Genomic DNA, 13,614 nt, shown 5'->3' with positions numbered 1-13,614 from the left:
CTCTCTATCATTATCTCTCCTGTCTCTCTCTCTCTCTATCATTATCTCTCCCTGTCTCTCTCTCTCTCTCTCTATCATTATCTCTCCCTGTCTCTCTCTCTCTCTCTCTCTATCATTATCTCTCCCTGTCCTCTCTCTCTCTCTATCATTATCTCTCCCTGTCTCATTATCATTATCCTCTCTCTCTCTCTCTATCATTATCTCTCCCTGTCTCCCTCTCTCTATCATTATCTCTCTGTCTTCTCTCCCTCTCTCATTATCTCTCCCTGTCTCCCTCTCTCTCTCTCTATCATTATCTCTCCCTGTCTCTCTCTCTCTCTCTCTCTATCATTATCTCTCCCTGTCTCCCTCTCTCTCTCCCATTATTATCATTATCTCTCCCTGTCTCCCTCTCTCTATTTCCCTCTTTCTCTCTCTATCTGAACGACTTTCATCACCACACAATAGGGTCACACCTCCTCTCCCTCTAGACGGATGTGTTTTGTTGTTTGAGGGATTTGGACAAGCTAAGGCTTGCCTCAACAAGTCCCAGAGGCTGCGGCCCCTAGGCTAGTGAAATAGTAGTCAAAACTCTGACTCAAACCATGCATCACTCCATGGAATGGATCCGACACAGCGCATGCGTGGGTTGTACACTACACTGCCATCCATGAATGATTATAGTCACTTCCTGTTAATATTATTTTAATCAGTTATAGTAGAGAAACACTATTACAGAAGTACAATTTCCATGGTAGTAGTAGTGGTAGTAGTTAGGAAGGTAGTAGTAGTAGTACTAGTAGTAATAGTTTTGTGGGTATCTGATCTTTACTTGACTATTTATATGTTTGACTACTTTTACCTTTACTTCACAACATTCCTTAAGAAAATATTGTCCTTTTAACTCCATACATTTTCATTGACACCCATAAGTACTAGTTACATTTTCAATGCTTAGCAGGACAGGGAAATGGTCCAATTCACACACTCAACCGTACATCCCTGGTCATCCCTACTGCCTCTGATATGGCAGACTCACTAAACACATATGCTTCATTTGTAAATCTATATATTAAATGGTTCCATCTGGTTTGCTTAATATGAGGAATTTTAAAATATTTGTACAATTACTTTTGATACTTAAGTATATCTTAAACCAAATACTTTTAGACTTTTACTCAAGTAGAATTTTACTGGGTGACTTTTACTTTTACTTGAGTTATCTTCTATTAAGGTATCTTTACTTTTACTCAAGTATGACAGTTGGGTACTTTTTCCACCACTGAGTAGTAATAGTAATAGCAGTAGTCGTAGCAGTAGTAGTAGTAGTAGTAGTAGTAGTTATAGTAGTAGTAATAGTAGTACTAATAGCAGTAGTAGTAGTAGTAATAGCAGTAGTAATAGCAGTAGTAGCAGTAGTAGTAGTAGTAATAGCAGTAGTAGTAGTAGTAGCACTAATAGCAGTAGTAGTAGTAGTAATAGCATCAGTAGTCGTAGTAGTAGCAGTAGTAGTAGTAGTAGTAATATCAGTAGTAGTAGAAGTAGCAGCAGCAGTAGTAGTAGTAGTAGTAGTAATATTTGTAATAGCAGTAGCAGCAGCAGCAGTAGTAGTAGTAGCAGTAGTAGTAATAGCTTTAGCATCAGTAGTAGTAGTAGGAGTAATAGCAGTAGAATCAGTAGTATTAGTAATAGTAGAAGTAATAGTAATAGTAGTAGTAGTAGTAGTAGTAGTAGTAGTAGTAGTAGTAGTAGTAGAAGTAGTAATAGCAGTATTAGTAGAAGTAGTAGTAGTAGTAGTAGTAGTAGTAGTAGTAATAATAGCAGTAGTAGTAGTAGTAGTAGTAGTAGTAGTAATAACAGTAGTAGTTGTAGTTGCAGTAGTAGTAATAGAAATAGCATCAGCAGTAGTAGTAGTAGTAGTAGTAGTAGTAGTAGCAGCATCACTACTAGTAGTACTAGTAGTATTAGCAGTAGTAGTAGTAGTAGTAGTAATAGCAGTATTAGTAGAAGTAGTAGTAGTAGCAATAGCATCAGCAGTAGTAGTAGTAGTAGTAGTAGTAGTAGTAGCAGTAGTAGTACTAGTAGTAGTAGCAGTAGTAGTAGTAGTAGTAGTAGTAGTAGTAGCAATAGTAGCAGTAGCAGTAGTAGTAATAGCAGTAGTAGTAGTAGTAGTAATAGCAGTAGTAGCAGTAGTAGTAATAGCAGTAGTAGTAGTAGTAGTAGTAGTAGTAGTAGTAGTAGTAGTAGTAGTAGTTATAGTAGTAGTAGTAGTAGTAGTAATAGCAGTAGTAGTAGTAGCAGTAATAGCAGTAGTAGTAGTAGTAATAGCAGCAGTAGTAGTAGTAGTAGCAGCAGTAGTAGTAGTAGTAGTAGTAGTATAGTAGTAGTAGTAGTAATATTAGTAGTAGAAGTAGCAGCAGTAGTAGTAGTAGTAGTAGTAATATTTGTAATAGCAGTAGTAGTTGTAGTAGCAGTATTAGTAACATCAGTAGGAGCAGTAGTAGTAGTACTAGTAGTAGTAGTAGCAGCAGTAGCAGTAGTAACATTAACATTATTATTATTATTATTAGTAGTAGTAGTAGTAGTAGTAGTAGCAGTAGCAGTAGTAACAGTAAGTAGTAGTAACAGTAATAGTAGTAACAGCAGTAGCAGCAGTAGTAGTAGTAGTAGTAGTAATAGTAATAATAATAGCAGTAGTAGTAGTAGTAGTAGTAGTAGTAGTAATAGTAATAATAATAGCAGTAGTAGTAGTAGTAGTAGTAGTAGTAGTAGTAGTAGAATAATAATAGCAGTAGTAGTTGTAGTAGCAGTAGTAGTAACATCAGCAGCAGCAGTAGTAGTAGTAGTAGTAGTAGTAGTAATAATAGCAGTAGTAGTAGTAGTAGTAGTAGTATAACAGTAGTAGTAGTAGTAATAGCAGTATTAGTAGAAGTAGTAGTAGTAGTAATAGTCATAATAGCAGTAGCAGTAGTAGTAGCAGTAGTAGTAGCAGTAGTAGTAATAGCAGTAGCATAGTAGTAGTAGTAGGAGTAATAGCAGTAGCATCAGTAATAGTAGAAGTGGTAATATCAGTAGTAGTAGTAGTAGCAGTAGCAGTAGTAGTAATAGAAATAGCATCAGCAGTAGTAGTAGTCATAGCAGCAGCAGCAGTAGTAGTAGTAGTAGTAGTAGTAGTAGTAGTAGTAGTAGTAGTAGTATAGTAGTAGTAGAAGAATAAGAAGTAGTAGTAGTAGTTTAGTAGTAGTAGTAATATAGTAGTAGTAGTAGTAGTAGTAGTAGTAGTAGTAGTAGTAGTAGTAGTAGTAGTAGTAGTAGTAGTAGTAGTATCATCAGGTTTAGTAGTAGTAGTAGTAGTAGTAGTAGTAGTAGTAGTAGTAGTAGTAGTAGTAGTAGTATCATTAGTAGTAATATCAGTAGTAGTAGTAGTAACATCAGGTTTAGTAGTAGTAGTAGTAGTAGTAGTAGTAGTAGCAGTAGTAGTAATATCAGCAGCAGTAGTAGTAGTAGTAGTAGTAGTAGTAGTAGTAACATCAGGTTTAGTAGTAGTAGTAGTAAACAGCAGTGGTAGTAACAGTAGCGGTATCATTATTTCAGTATTTAATGGGGCTGTGTTAAGGCAGGGTGGTGGTGGTGCTGGATCCATGCTGCCAGCCTCAATGCTTGTAATGCATAGATCAATGTAGCCTATGGGGAAGGGGAATCGATGGGTGCTGAGTTATTGCAGTACTTGGCCACTGATTTTTAGAGAGCTGTGTTTTCCCAGGAAAGTCAATACCTCCAGGCTCCTCTCATTAATTTCACCCTCCCCTCCTCGAGCTTCACCTGGGGATATACAACCCCGGAGAGAGACTGGAAGTCTGGGTGAGGGAGGGGGGGAGGAGAGAGGGGGCAGAGAGGGAGAGGGAGGGTAGAGAAAGAAAGGGAAAAGAGGGAGGAGATAGAGGTAGATGGGGAGAAGGCTGAGAGGGAATAGGAGGGGGAGATAGAGGGGAAGATGGAGATGTGCAGTTGGTAATGAGAGGAAGACACATGAATAAAAGGGAGAAAGAGATGTGCTTGAGAGCCCATCACAGTTATATGTGGATATAATGTGTGAGATATGGATTTCAAGTACTGCACAAGAGAATGTCCAAGAGGGGCTCACATTAATGATTCTGACTGGAAAACAAACAATCCAAGAAGCAATTGGTTCATCTGTCTGTTTAGTTATGGGAGAAACCAGTGCCTATAATATCTGTCTAGACACCAGACCCAACACATCTCTTTAGTTTCAATATCAAGAAGACTAAAATCTCTCTCTCCCCCTCTCCTCTCTCTCTCCCGCTCCCTCTCCTTCTCTCTCCCCTTTATCTTCCCTTCCCTCTCTCTTTTCCCCCTTCTCTCTCCCTCCCTCTCCCTCCCTTTATCTCTCCCTCTCCCTCACTTCCTCTCCTTTTTCCCCCTTCTCTCTCCCTCCCTCTCCCTCCCTTTATCTCTCCCTCTCCCTCACTTCCTCTCCTTTTTCCCCCTTCTCTCTCTGTCTCATAAGTTCATGTAGACCCAGCCACGTTAGGGCAGTGACAGAGTCAACAAAGTCTTGTTTGTCTCTGCATTGTGGATAAGCTGCAGTCTTCCTATGCTTCACTGAGTTTGAACATAGAGCGAAATAAAAACATTTAGACCCACATGCAATTCTTTCAAAACTCATAGAAAGCTTGTTCTTTTGGCATGATATCAAACAAAATAAATGTGTTGGTGAAACCTTTGATATGTCATAACGATATACAGTAAGTACATCCCTCTCTACAACTCAACTGATTTGCTATGCTACACTGTTTGATAAAAGAGGACAATGTTTTTGGGAGGGGACACACTGAAAGAAGAGCTCACTTGGGCATCTGGAAATTCCCCAGAGGAAATGACATCATTGAGACTGGATGCATTCTCTTTCCTGTTCAATTATACACAAGCTATTTAGTATTTAAAAGCTTGCCTCATTTTGCATTCATGAATATAACACACTCCTGGCACAATAAATATGCATCAGAAATGCACACAGACCCATTCCCAATCTTGAAATATGTATGTGTAAATCAGATTAACTGTTGATGTGTGCACAGTAAGGGTCTCAATCTGGAAGTAAGAACCATGAGACTTGTACAATATTATGATGCCGCCACCTGTCTGTGTTCAGCCTGGTCTCATAGACTAGATGTAATATATTAAAGGTAAATCCATGCCCTCAAAGTAGTATTATATGTTATGTTTGGTGTGGTTATATAAGTCAGGATATTACTTAAGTGGCCAGAGTGGGCGTATAATGCGAACGTCTAGCAACCCAAAGGTTGTGAGTTTGAATCTCATCACGGACAATTCTAGCATTTTAGCTAATTGGCAACTTTTCAACTACTTACTACTTTGAATGTTAGCTAACCCTTCCCCTAACCCTAACCTTAAACCTTTTAGATAAACCTTCCCCTAAACTTAACATTAACCCTTTAACCTAACTCAAAAACGCAACGCTAACCCTAACACCCAGCCTAGCTAACATTAGCAACATAGCCACATAGCTAGAATTCATAACGTATCATATGTTAGGCAATTCATAACATATTGTACATCTAGTAAATGAATACATACCATATGAAACGTAACATATCATACTAAATTGAGTTCTAAGATTTACGTACAGAATAATAAGAAATGCTCTGAGACCAGGTTGCAACGTTTGGAACAAAGGTACCATTAGGGAAATACAGCTTTGTTGTTTTGCGATCAATCAATGTTTTCATTTGTATTGACTGAAAATATGAATGCTGACAACATTTGAGTACTTCCATAATGATATAGCACTGTTTTGAAGAACACAAAGATATTCAACTCCTTCCAGGGATTCACAACACATTTTGCTCCAGAGAACACCTCCCGCGGCCTAATGGGCGTACAGAATGAGATAACAAGGGGGCTCTATTCACCACACAGTTCCATAAAAGCAATGCACTGAACAGTTGTCAGTCATATCGCCAAATGGAATCAGATATTAGCATTGCAAAAGGAATCGTAAGCTGGGTTGGACGGCCCATTGTGAAGTTGTCTATTTGCTCCGCTAACACTTGCATCTGAACTAAGCGGTGCTTTGAACAAAGAGGGGAGCAGGCTGCAGCGAATACCTATGTTTAACAGAAAGCCTTAACGCAGTCCCATCTTTCATCCGCAACGGAGTGACATTTACTTATCTCACTAAACAGCCATCCATCTGACCTTTCTGCAACTTTGAATGGCATCTGGATATTCCAAAGTAATAATCGGTAATAGTAAAGCGCTGATTTAAGGGAGCGATACTCCATTCTGGCGGCAGTCACGCCCGGCATAACAGTCTGGGCATCAGACAAAGGCTTGAAGGATAACCTGGGGAAAAACTCCAGCAAAAAAGAAGGCTAGGACTCAATGCCCTTGAACAAGGGAAAATGTTTACCACCTTGAAAGGACAGAGGCGAGGTGGGAATGTAGCCACCACTATATGCACGGTAATATATAGCATAGAGAACAATAAATCCTATAGGAAGATATAACAGTCCCATTTTCTATACTCTACATAATGGTTGAATTATGTAATAATGTTTATAAGTCGCTCTGGATAAGAGCGTCTGCTAAATGACTTAAATGTAAATGTAATAAGCAGTTAATAAACAAACCTTCAGATAAAGTGACACCAAGAACATTAAAGGGCAGGAGAGGAGGAAGCAGAGAGATATAGAGAGAGGGCATAACAAAAAAACAATGGGAGGAGGAAGAGGAAAAAGAAATGAACAGTGATCTTACCAGTGTAGACAAACCGCCCTGGCGCCCCTTTGCAGAACTGCTTGGATTTGTAGGAGAGTGTGACCTCCACGACCCCTGGGATGTGGCGAGGGGGCGTCTGGACCCGGATGGCGTGGGGGGTAATTAGCTGGAACACATCAACACGCACACACTCATTTAACGCTAAGAGCAGTGCACTGTGGGAGGTACGGTCTATTTACGTTACTTGTTATATATTTACAATAACGTCTTAGTTCGATCTTCAAGGTAAATTTACAGCATCATCCACAACTCTGTCTAGCAAATTCCCATTTTATATTTATAGAAGTCATTTAGTTGACAATAATATCTGGAGCAACTTCCAGTTCAGGCAGTACATATGAACAAACTATGGAACATCGTAAACCCAACGGAATACACACTGATTAAGGCAGTGAGTTTGACAATTAGTTCCATGTGTGTACTGTATGTGTTAGAGATAGAGACTCTGTGGAGGGAAGGTGTCTGCCTGCCTCTAACAGAGTGACCGAGGTCTAAGCACCGAGACAGACCCTGTCGTCTCTGAAGCAGGTGTTCCACCCTGAACATATTTCAATATTTTATGGCCTGCCTTATGCAGCAGGTCATACTGTTAGTTTCTTCACCTAGACTTTTCAGCTATTCCTTTTTCATGGTCGTGTGTGTGTGTGTGTGTGTGTGTGTGTGTGTGTGTGTGTGTGTGTGTGTGTGTGTGTGTGTGTGTGTGTGTGTGTGTGTGTGTGTGTGTGTGTGTGTGTGTGTGTGTGTGTGCGTGTGCGTGCGTGCGTGCGTGCGTGCGTGTGTGTGTGCGTGCGTGCGTGCGTGTGTGTGTGTGCGTGCGTGTGTGCGTGCGTGTGCGTTTGAGTGTGTGTGTATCTGGACCCACCTCACTCCAGACCAGCATAGTGCCGAAGACCACCTGCAGTCCATCAAAGAAGTTGTCTCCGATAATGATGACAGTGGCTCCCCCGGTCGTCCACCCCTCACTCGGGCTGATGGCTTTGATGCAGGGCGTAGCTGCTTCGGAAACACAGACAGCAGGACGGGTATGACTTCTACTTAAAGGCACTTAATCCTCCAACTTGTTTTAAGTACAACCTGGGTTGTCATTTTAATATCACTTAAACTTCTTGCGTTACCAGCTTTCGTTTATGAGTACAGTACATAACTGTAGGCTAAGAGGAATGTTGTCAATGTCAGATTGCAACATGAATTATTGCAAGGGTAGCATTAACAAATTAGCGACAACTGTTTAATGTGAATTCTCCAAACAGATTTCTAGTCGTAGTACAGTCCTGCCTACGGTCCTGCCGTCTATGATGTCAATTAGTTCACTCATCAAAAATGCACAGTTATGATTTCTTTCAATTTCAGAGGATCGATAAGCTCAATAGAAACATTACAGTGTCTCCTGCCTGACCAGACTGTGTGTAGGCAGAACAAGATGGAGACAGACAGGCTGACTAACTGGTCCTGTCTCCAGGATATCTGGCCAAACAGCCACAGCACTTGTAAGAGGGGAAAGAGGCCTGTGATCAAATCATTTCTGTGGCTTGCGGTGGAGGTGGGATACCTTTGCCACAGTCTGCTCCCAGATCTTATGCCAGGATTCAAGTCAGGGACAAATGCCAATTCAATTCAATTGATAGGAGTGTAATCCTATATAAGCATACTGGTCCATTGTGTAAAGGTAGTCATGCTAACTGTGCCCTGGAGTGGTGGAACTATTTAGCCTTTGCAAATGTAAAGGTGATCCCTAAATTGGGTTTTCTTTGTTTTTGTCATGAGGTTTTTCTCTACCCAGGCAGAGGGGCATAGGAAACAGACCTTTAAAGAGTTAATTAAGCAATAAGGCCCGGGGGTGTGGTATATAGCCAATATACTATGACTAAGGACTATTCTTACGCACAACGCATTGCGGAGTACGCGGAGTGCCTATATTGGCAAAATACCACAAACCAAGAGGTGCCTTATTGCTATTATAAACTGGTTACCAACGTAATTAGAGCATTAAAAATACATGTTTTGTCATACCCATGGTATACGGTCTGATATACCACGGCTACCAGCCAATTAGCTATTAGGGCTCAAACCACCCAGTTTATAAACACAGTGGGCTTCCTCCAATGGGATACTGTATAACAGAGTCTCTCTCATGTCATTTAACAGTTGCTGAGGGTGTTGATGGAGTAGAGGCTTTTCCCTGGTAGTCACCTGTCATCGTTATTCAATTCCCTCTGCCACAGCAGTAAACACACAGTCAAACGGGGGACTCTCACAAATGAATAAAACACAATGGCGTGAAACAGACTGTGGAAACGTTGTACATTTATCTAGGAGGGGGGACAGGGACGGTGGAACAAAGACAGGAGCAGATGTCGGCTTTATCGCCTCTGAAAACATCCCGATCTGGCTGAGATGAAAGACTGTGAGATTCCCTTAGTGGGGCCTATGACTTCAGTGATAGCCTCGTGTACTGTACTGCTCTCCTGGCTGCGCTCTGGTGCTTTCAGTGGTGACCAACCATGGGACTCTCTCACGGTGTTTCTATGGATGCCTAAGTACTGTTTATCCAGTGTATCGCAATGCTCTAGTCGTCTTTCAACTCAGAAACTTTGAGAAGTAAGTTGAAACTGTTTCACTGTGTGGTCGCTAGGCTGGTAGGTTACAAGGGGACAATGTTTTAATAGTGCTAGCAACTGAACAAGGCAGTTAACCCACCATTCCTAGGCCGTCATTGTAAATAAGAATTTGTTCTTATCTGACTTGCCTAGTTAAATAAAGGTTCACTATATATATATATATATATATATATATATATATATATATATATATATATATATATATTTAAGAACAAGAGTACTATTATTTCTCACTATAAGGCACCATCTTACATCATAACCGCAAACGACGCAGTGAGGTAGATTTGACAATGTGACTAAGGTTTTTTGTTTTTATGGCTTTAGTAATAAGGTCCCCCACTTCAATGAGGATGTCATCATCCTTTTCCAGACTTCAGGATATGGTTTCATTTCGTCCAATAAAGAGGATGATGTGATTAAAAGTTAGTTGTTCATTGGGGCAAAATAAAATGGGGCGCCATCATTTTCACCACAGCTAAAGTTTTTAGACATTGGTACACAGGTGGCCAAAGACACCAAGACATTGAGGTTTTAGAGAAAGTATCAAGTTGTCTGTAAGTGTGAGATAGTTGTACCTTCAGAGGGGTCCAGGCGTCGAGCCCTCCGGCCATGTTTGGAGTTGTTGTGGACAAACATGTTGTCGGAGACAGCAAGGACATGGCCATCCACATTCACCGTAGTGGAGACCACCACCTGTGAGATAAACAGAGAACCTTTACGATATACTGTTGTTTTTAATTAATGTACCTGGATTATAAGCAGAACGAGATAACTTATGTTGTGTGGAACCATAGTGGGAGGTTCAACCATAAATAGGGTCTTACCTGAAACCGTCTCATGTCTCGTGGGTTCCCTGCATTTTTCAAACAATTCTGGTTGCATTTGAGGAAGAACTTCAGGAAGAATCTGTAAACACAAGAGAAAAGTACATACATATTACATTGGAACTCTAATCAAAAGGTTTCATTCAAGCACTGAAAACAGTTGATCACATCTAAATGATGACACAATTATCAATAAGATGCTGTGGGACAAAAAATAGCTAATACAATTAAATGCAACCATGCTTCATTATGTTGTGGTTGGCCCAAATCAAACGAAGGACATCTCACTCAGTAAGTGCTTGAATAAAATCCTGTAAAACATTTGTTTTCATTTAGTCATATATAAAACAACTTTTTCTTCATTTAGTCATATAAAGACAAAAAGACTCATGGTGTCTCATTAGAGTTGGCTTTTGATTTGTCCTTCTTTATGTCCAATCCTTTCTCCCATGTGTTGATTGACTGTTGTTACGGTAACAGAGGGGTATTGATTGGGAATGGATATCAATGAGGATGAGCCGTAATAACCCAGTAGTTGGAGCTAAGACACCAAGCCATACAGTAAGAATGGATTGCCATCTTAATGCATTTCCCACTGCCATGTAACCTCCGCATATCCATCTCCTGGACCATAAGCCCCTTATTTTGATGGATCGCTTTCTTTTTAATTGCCACATTATTACAATAATAATCCAGGAAGTTAACACCCGGCAAGGTCGCAGACAGCCATGTCACATTAACCAAGGGATAACCTCGTCCGATGGAGCCTCCAATTTTTTTTCCCGTTGCAAAGGATGCTGGGAGTCTCCTGTAGTGGAGAGCAGCCCTGTCAGAGAGAAATAAATGGTTGCTATCTGAAGAGAGCATCGATTTGTCCCTAATAAGACAGTAACAATATCTTTAAAACACACACAGTGGTAAGCGAAGCAATTTCCTCATTGCGCAATCAAAATATCTAAACCGCCTTGAGTGGCGGTACAGTGTTAAGCAAAGAAAGAGAAAGGGGGTTGTGAGTTCAAAAGAGCCCTGTTACATAATAGAATATTGCCATTTTTTTTTTTTTTATTTTTTTTAATGGCTACTCTATTTAGCTGGTATTGACTGAAACTTTATCTTGGGTGCACTGTAGGCTACTAATGTCCTTCATGACAATGGAATAAAACAACATGGGGAACCCATCCCCAAGCCCAATTCATATGATATTAGAGTCCTTGGGAGGAGTGATATAGATCAATAGGGATTGAATTAAAACGCAGCTGGAGACCAGGGCCTGGCAAGCCAACCAGCCGCGCTGATATTACAGCTTCAATGTGTTTTTCAATGGAATTAGACCAGAGCAGAGCTCAACCAAGCAGGCACACCAACTCGCAGAAAAAGCAAGAATCTGGAACATACCCTCTTAGAAGCCCTAGGTAGAGCCAGTTCAAAGTCAAGATTCGCCACAGCTTTCGAAACGACAAGAAAACTGAAGAAAAAAACCGGAGAACACAAAAATAGGAATAGAGTGATGATGGTGAGGTCCGTGGAGGGGGGAGCATGTGATGTTGTCTCGGCAGCCCCGGATCCTCCATCTGCCACTGGGCAGGAGTTGACAAGGAATGTAAGATTCCAGGTCTCTTCATGGAAAGGCGGCAGCCGATCAAAGCATGGTTCCCTTTGGATTGGTTCTGCTATAGCAGCTCGGAAGCAGTGGGGGAAGTAACTGCTTGTAGAAGTAGAGAGGGAAGTAACTGCTTGTAGAAGTAGAGGGGGAAGTAACTGCTTGTAGAAGCAGAGGGAGAAGTAACTGCTTGTCGAAGTAGAGGGAGAAGTAACTGCTTGTAGAAGCAGAGGGAGAAGTAACTGCTTGTAGAAGCAGAGGGAGAAGTAACTGCTTGTAGAAATAGAGAGGGAAGTAACTGCTTGTAGAAGTAGAGAGGGAAGTAAACTGCTTGTAGAAGCAGAGGGGGAAGTAACTGCTTGTAGAAGCAGAGGGGGAAGTAACTGCTTGTAGAAGCAGAGGGGGAAGTAACTGCTTGTAGAAGCAGAGGGAGAAGTAGCTGCTTGTAGAAGCAGAGAGGGAAGTAACTGCTTGTAGAAGCAGAGGGAGAAGTAACTGCTTGTAGAAGCAGAGGGGGAAGTAACTGCTTGTAGAAGCAGAGGGGGAAGTAACTGCTTGTAGAAGCAGATGGGGGAGTAACTGGTTGTAGAAGCAGAGGGGGGAGTAACTGGTTGTAGAAGCAGAGGGGGAAGTAGCTGCTTGTAGAAGCAGAGGGGGAAGTAACTGCTTGTAGAAGCAGAGGGAGAAGTAGCTGCTTGTAGAAGCAGAGGGAGAAGTAACTGCTTGTAGAAGCAGAGGGAGAAGTAGCTGCTTGTAGAAGCAGAGGGGGGAGTAGCTGCTTGTATAAGCAGAGGGAAAAGTAACTGCTTGTAGAAGATGACAAGACGGAAGTTGAATGCTTTTCTCAACTTTGAGAAATGGGAATGAGAGAAAGTGCTCTGTTTTTAGGTCAAGCTCTTGCTGTAAACTGTGTTACTTCACAACTGCACAATGAATCTGTCACTAAAGGGTTACCTAAACCCATCAGAAAACTGTTTTACTTCACTTAGATTGTAAATAAGAAGTACAATTCTGTATGATTGGACAAATTCCAATCCCTTGTTTATAAACCACCAGGGTTTTCATTATATCAGAAATATAATGACTATACACCCGTTCTATTGGCCTATATTAAGAGTATGAGCATTGAAAAGCCGTTCGAAACCAGATTCTTTTGTTTTAGCTTTCAAATTGGGAGAGCATTTTAAGTGACAGTTTATACGAGACATGTGATGCTGAGACATCCTTATCATATCAGAAGAGACTAGAGTTAGTGGGAGAAAATGACTCTCAGGCTTTTGGAAGCTGCACCGCTCAGCACTGGAGCCGATCAACATTTTGACCACGTTTCACCATATATTTCACTTCAAATATTCAATACTCTCTTCTACTGTTATCTCTCCAGCTTCAGTCTCTAGGGTATCTGTGACAATCCAATGAACTTACACACCTGATTGGAAGTTATTTCAAACCTCCTTTCTCAGATAAATATACACATATAATAATCACGTAGGCTAAATTTAGAGAAGGACAGAAGGGAGGAAAGCCAGGGAGTAACTTGTCCTTCTCTGTTCAACCCCTCCCTCCCTCAGTATTGAAAACATATTAAACCACCATAAATAATGAATGTCCATCTACAGCCACGGCTTCATTATTAGTTCCAGGCTGTTTTTCCCCGTCTCTCCTCTGCTCTTAACTAGTAGGTAAAAGCGTTGTAAGCCGTCACCTCATTACGCTGCCCTGCAATCAATTACAGAGGTGTGTGTGGGCCTGCCAGCCTCTAATGTGGAGC

At 41.0% G+C, this 13,614-nt stretch overlaps 1 protein-coding gene across 9 annotated transcripts in view; it reads right to left on the bottom strand.

Annotated features, from left to right (window-relative positions):
• Nucleotides 1-13,614, bottom strand: part of LOC123993439 (transcription factor COE3-like) — a 107,300-nt gene that overhangs the window by 35,312 nt on the left and 58,374 nt on the right. For 6 of the 9 annotated variants that reach the window (XM_046295593.1, XM_046295595.1, XM_046295597.1 and 3 more), the window contains exons 7-10: nt 10,244-10,325; nt 9,995-10,112; nt 7,664-7,797; nt 6,781-6,907 (exon numbers count right to left, since the gene is read on the bottom strand). In XM_046295593.1, coding sequence (XP_046151549.1) covers nt 6,781-6,907; nt 7,664-7,797; nt 9,995-10,112; nt 10,244-10,325 — 461 coding nt within the window. The remainder of the gene's footprint in view (nt 1-6,780; nt 6,908-7,663; nt 7,798-9,994; nt 10,113-10,243; nt 10,326-13,614) is intronic. The other 3 variants (XM_046295594.1, XM_046295596.1, XM_046295601.1) reach the window with 1 other exon arrangement.

The sequence above is a fragment of the Oncorhynchus gorbuscha genome, linkage group LG13 (assembly GCF_021184085.1).
Source record: "Oncorhynchus gorbuscha isolate QuinsamMale2020 ecotype Even-year linkage group LG13, OgorEven_v1.0, whole genome shotgun sequence".
NCBI classification, from domain to species: Eukaryota; Metazoa; Chordata; class Actinopteri; order Salmoniformes; family Salmonidae; genus Oncorhynchus; species Oncorhynchus gorbuscha.
The sequence above is the reverse complement of the archived record's forward strand: the minus strand, read 5'-3'. Positions and strand labels throughout refer to the sequence as shown.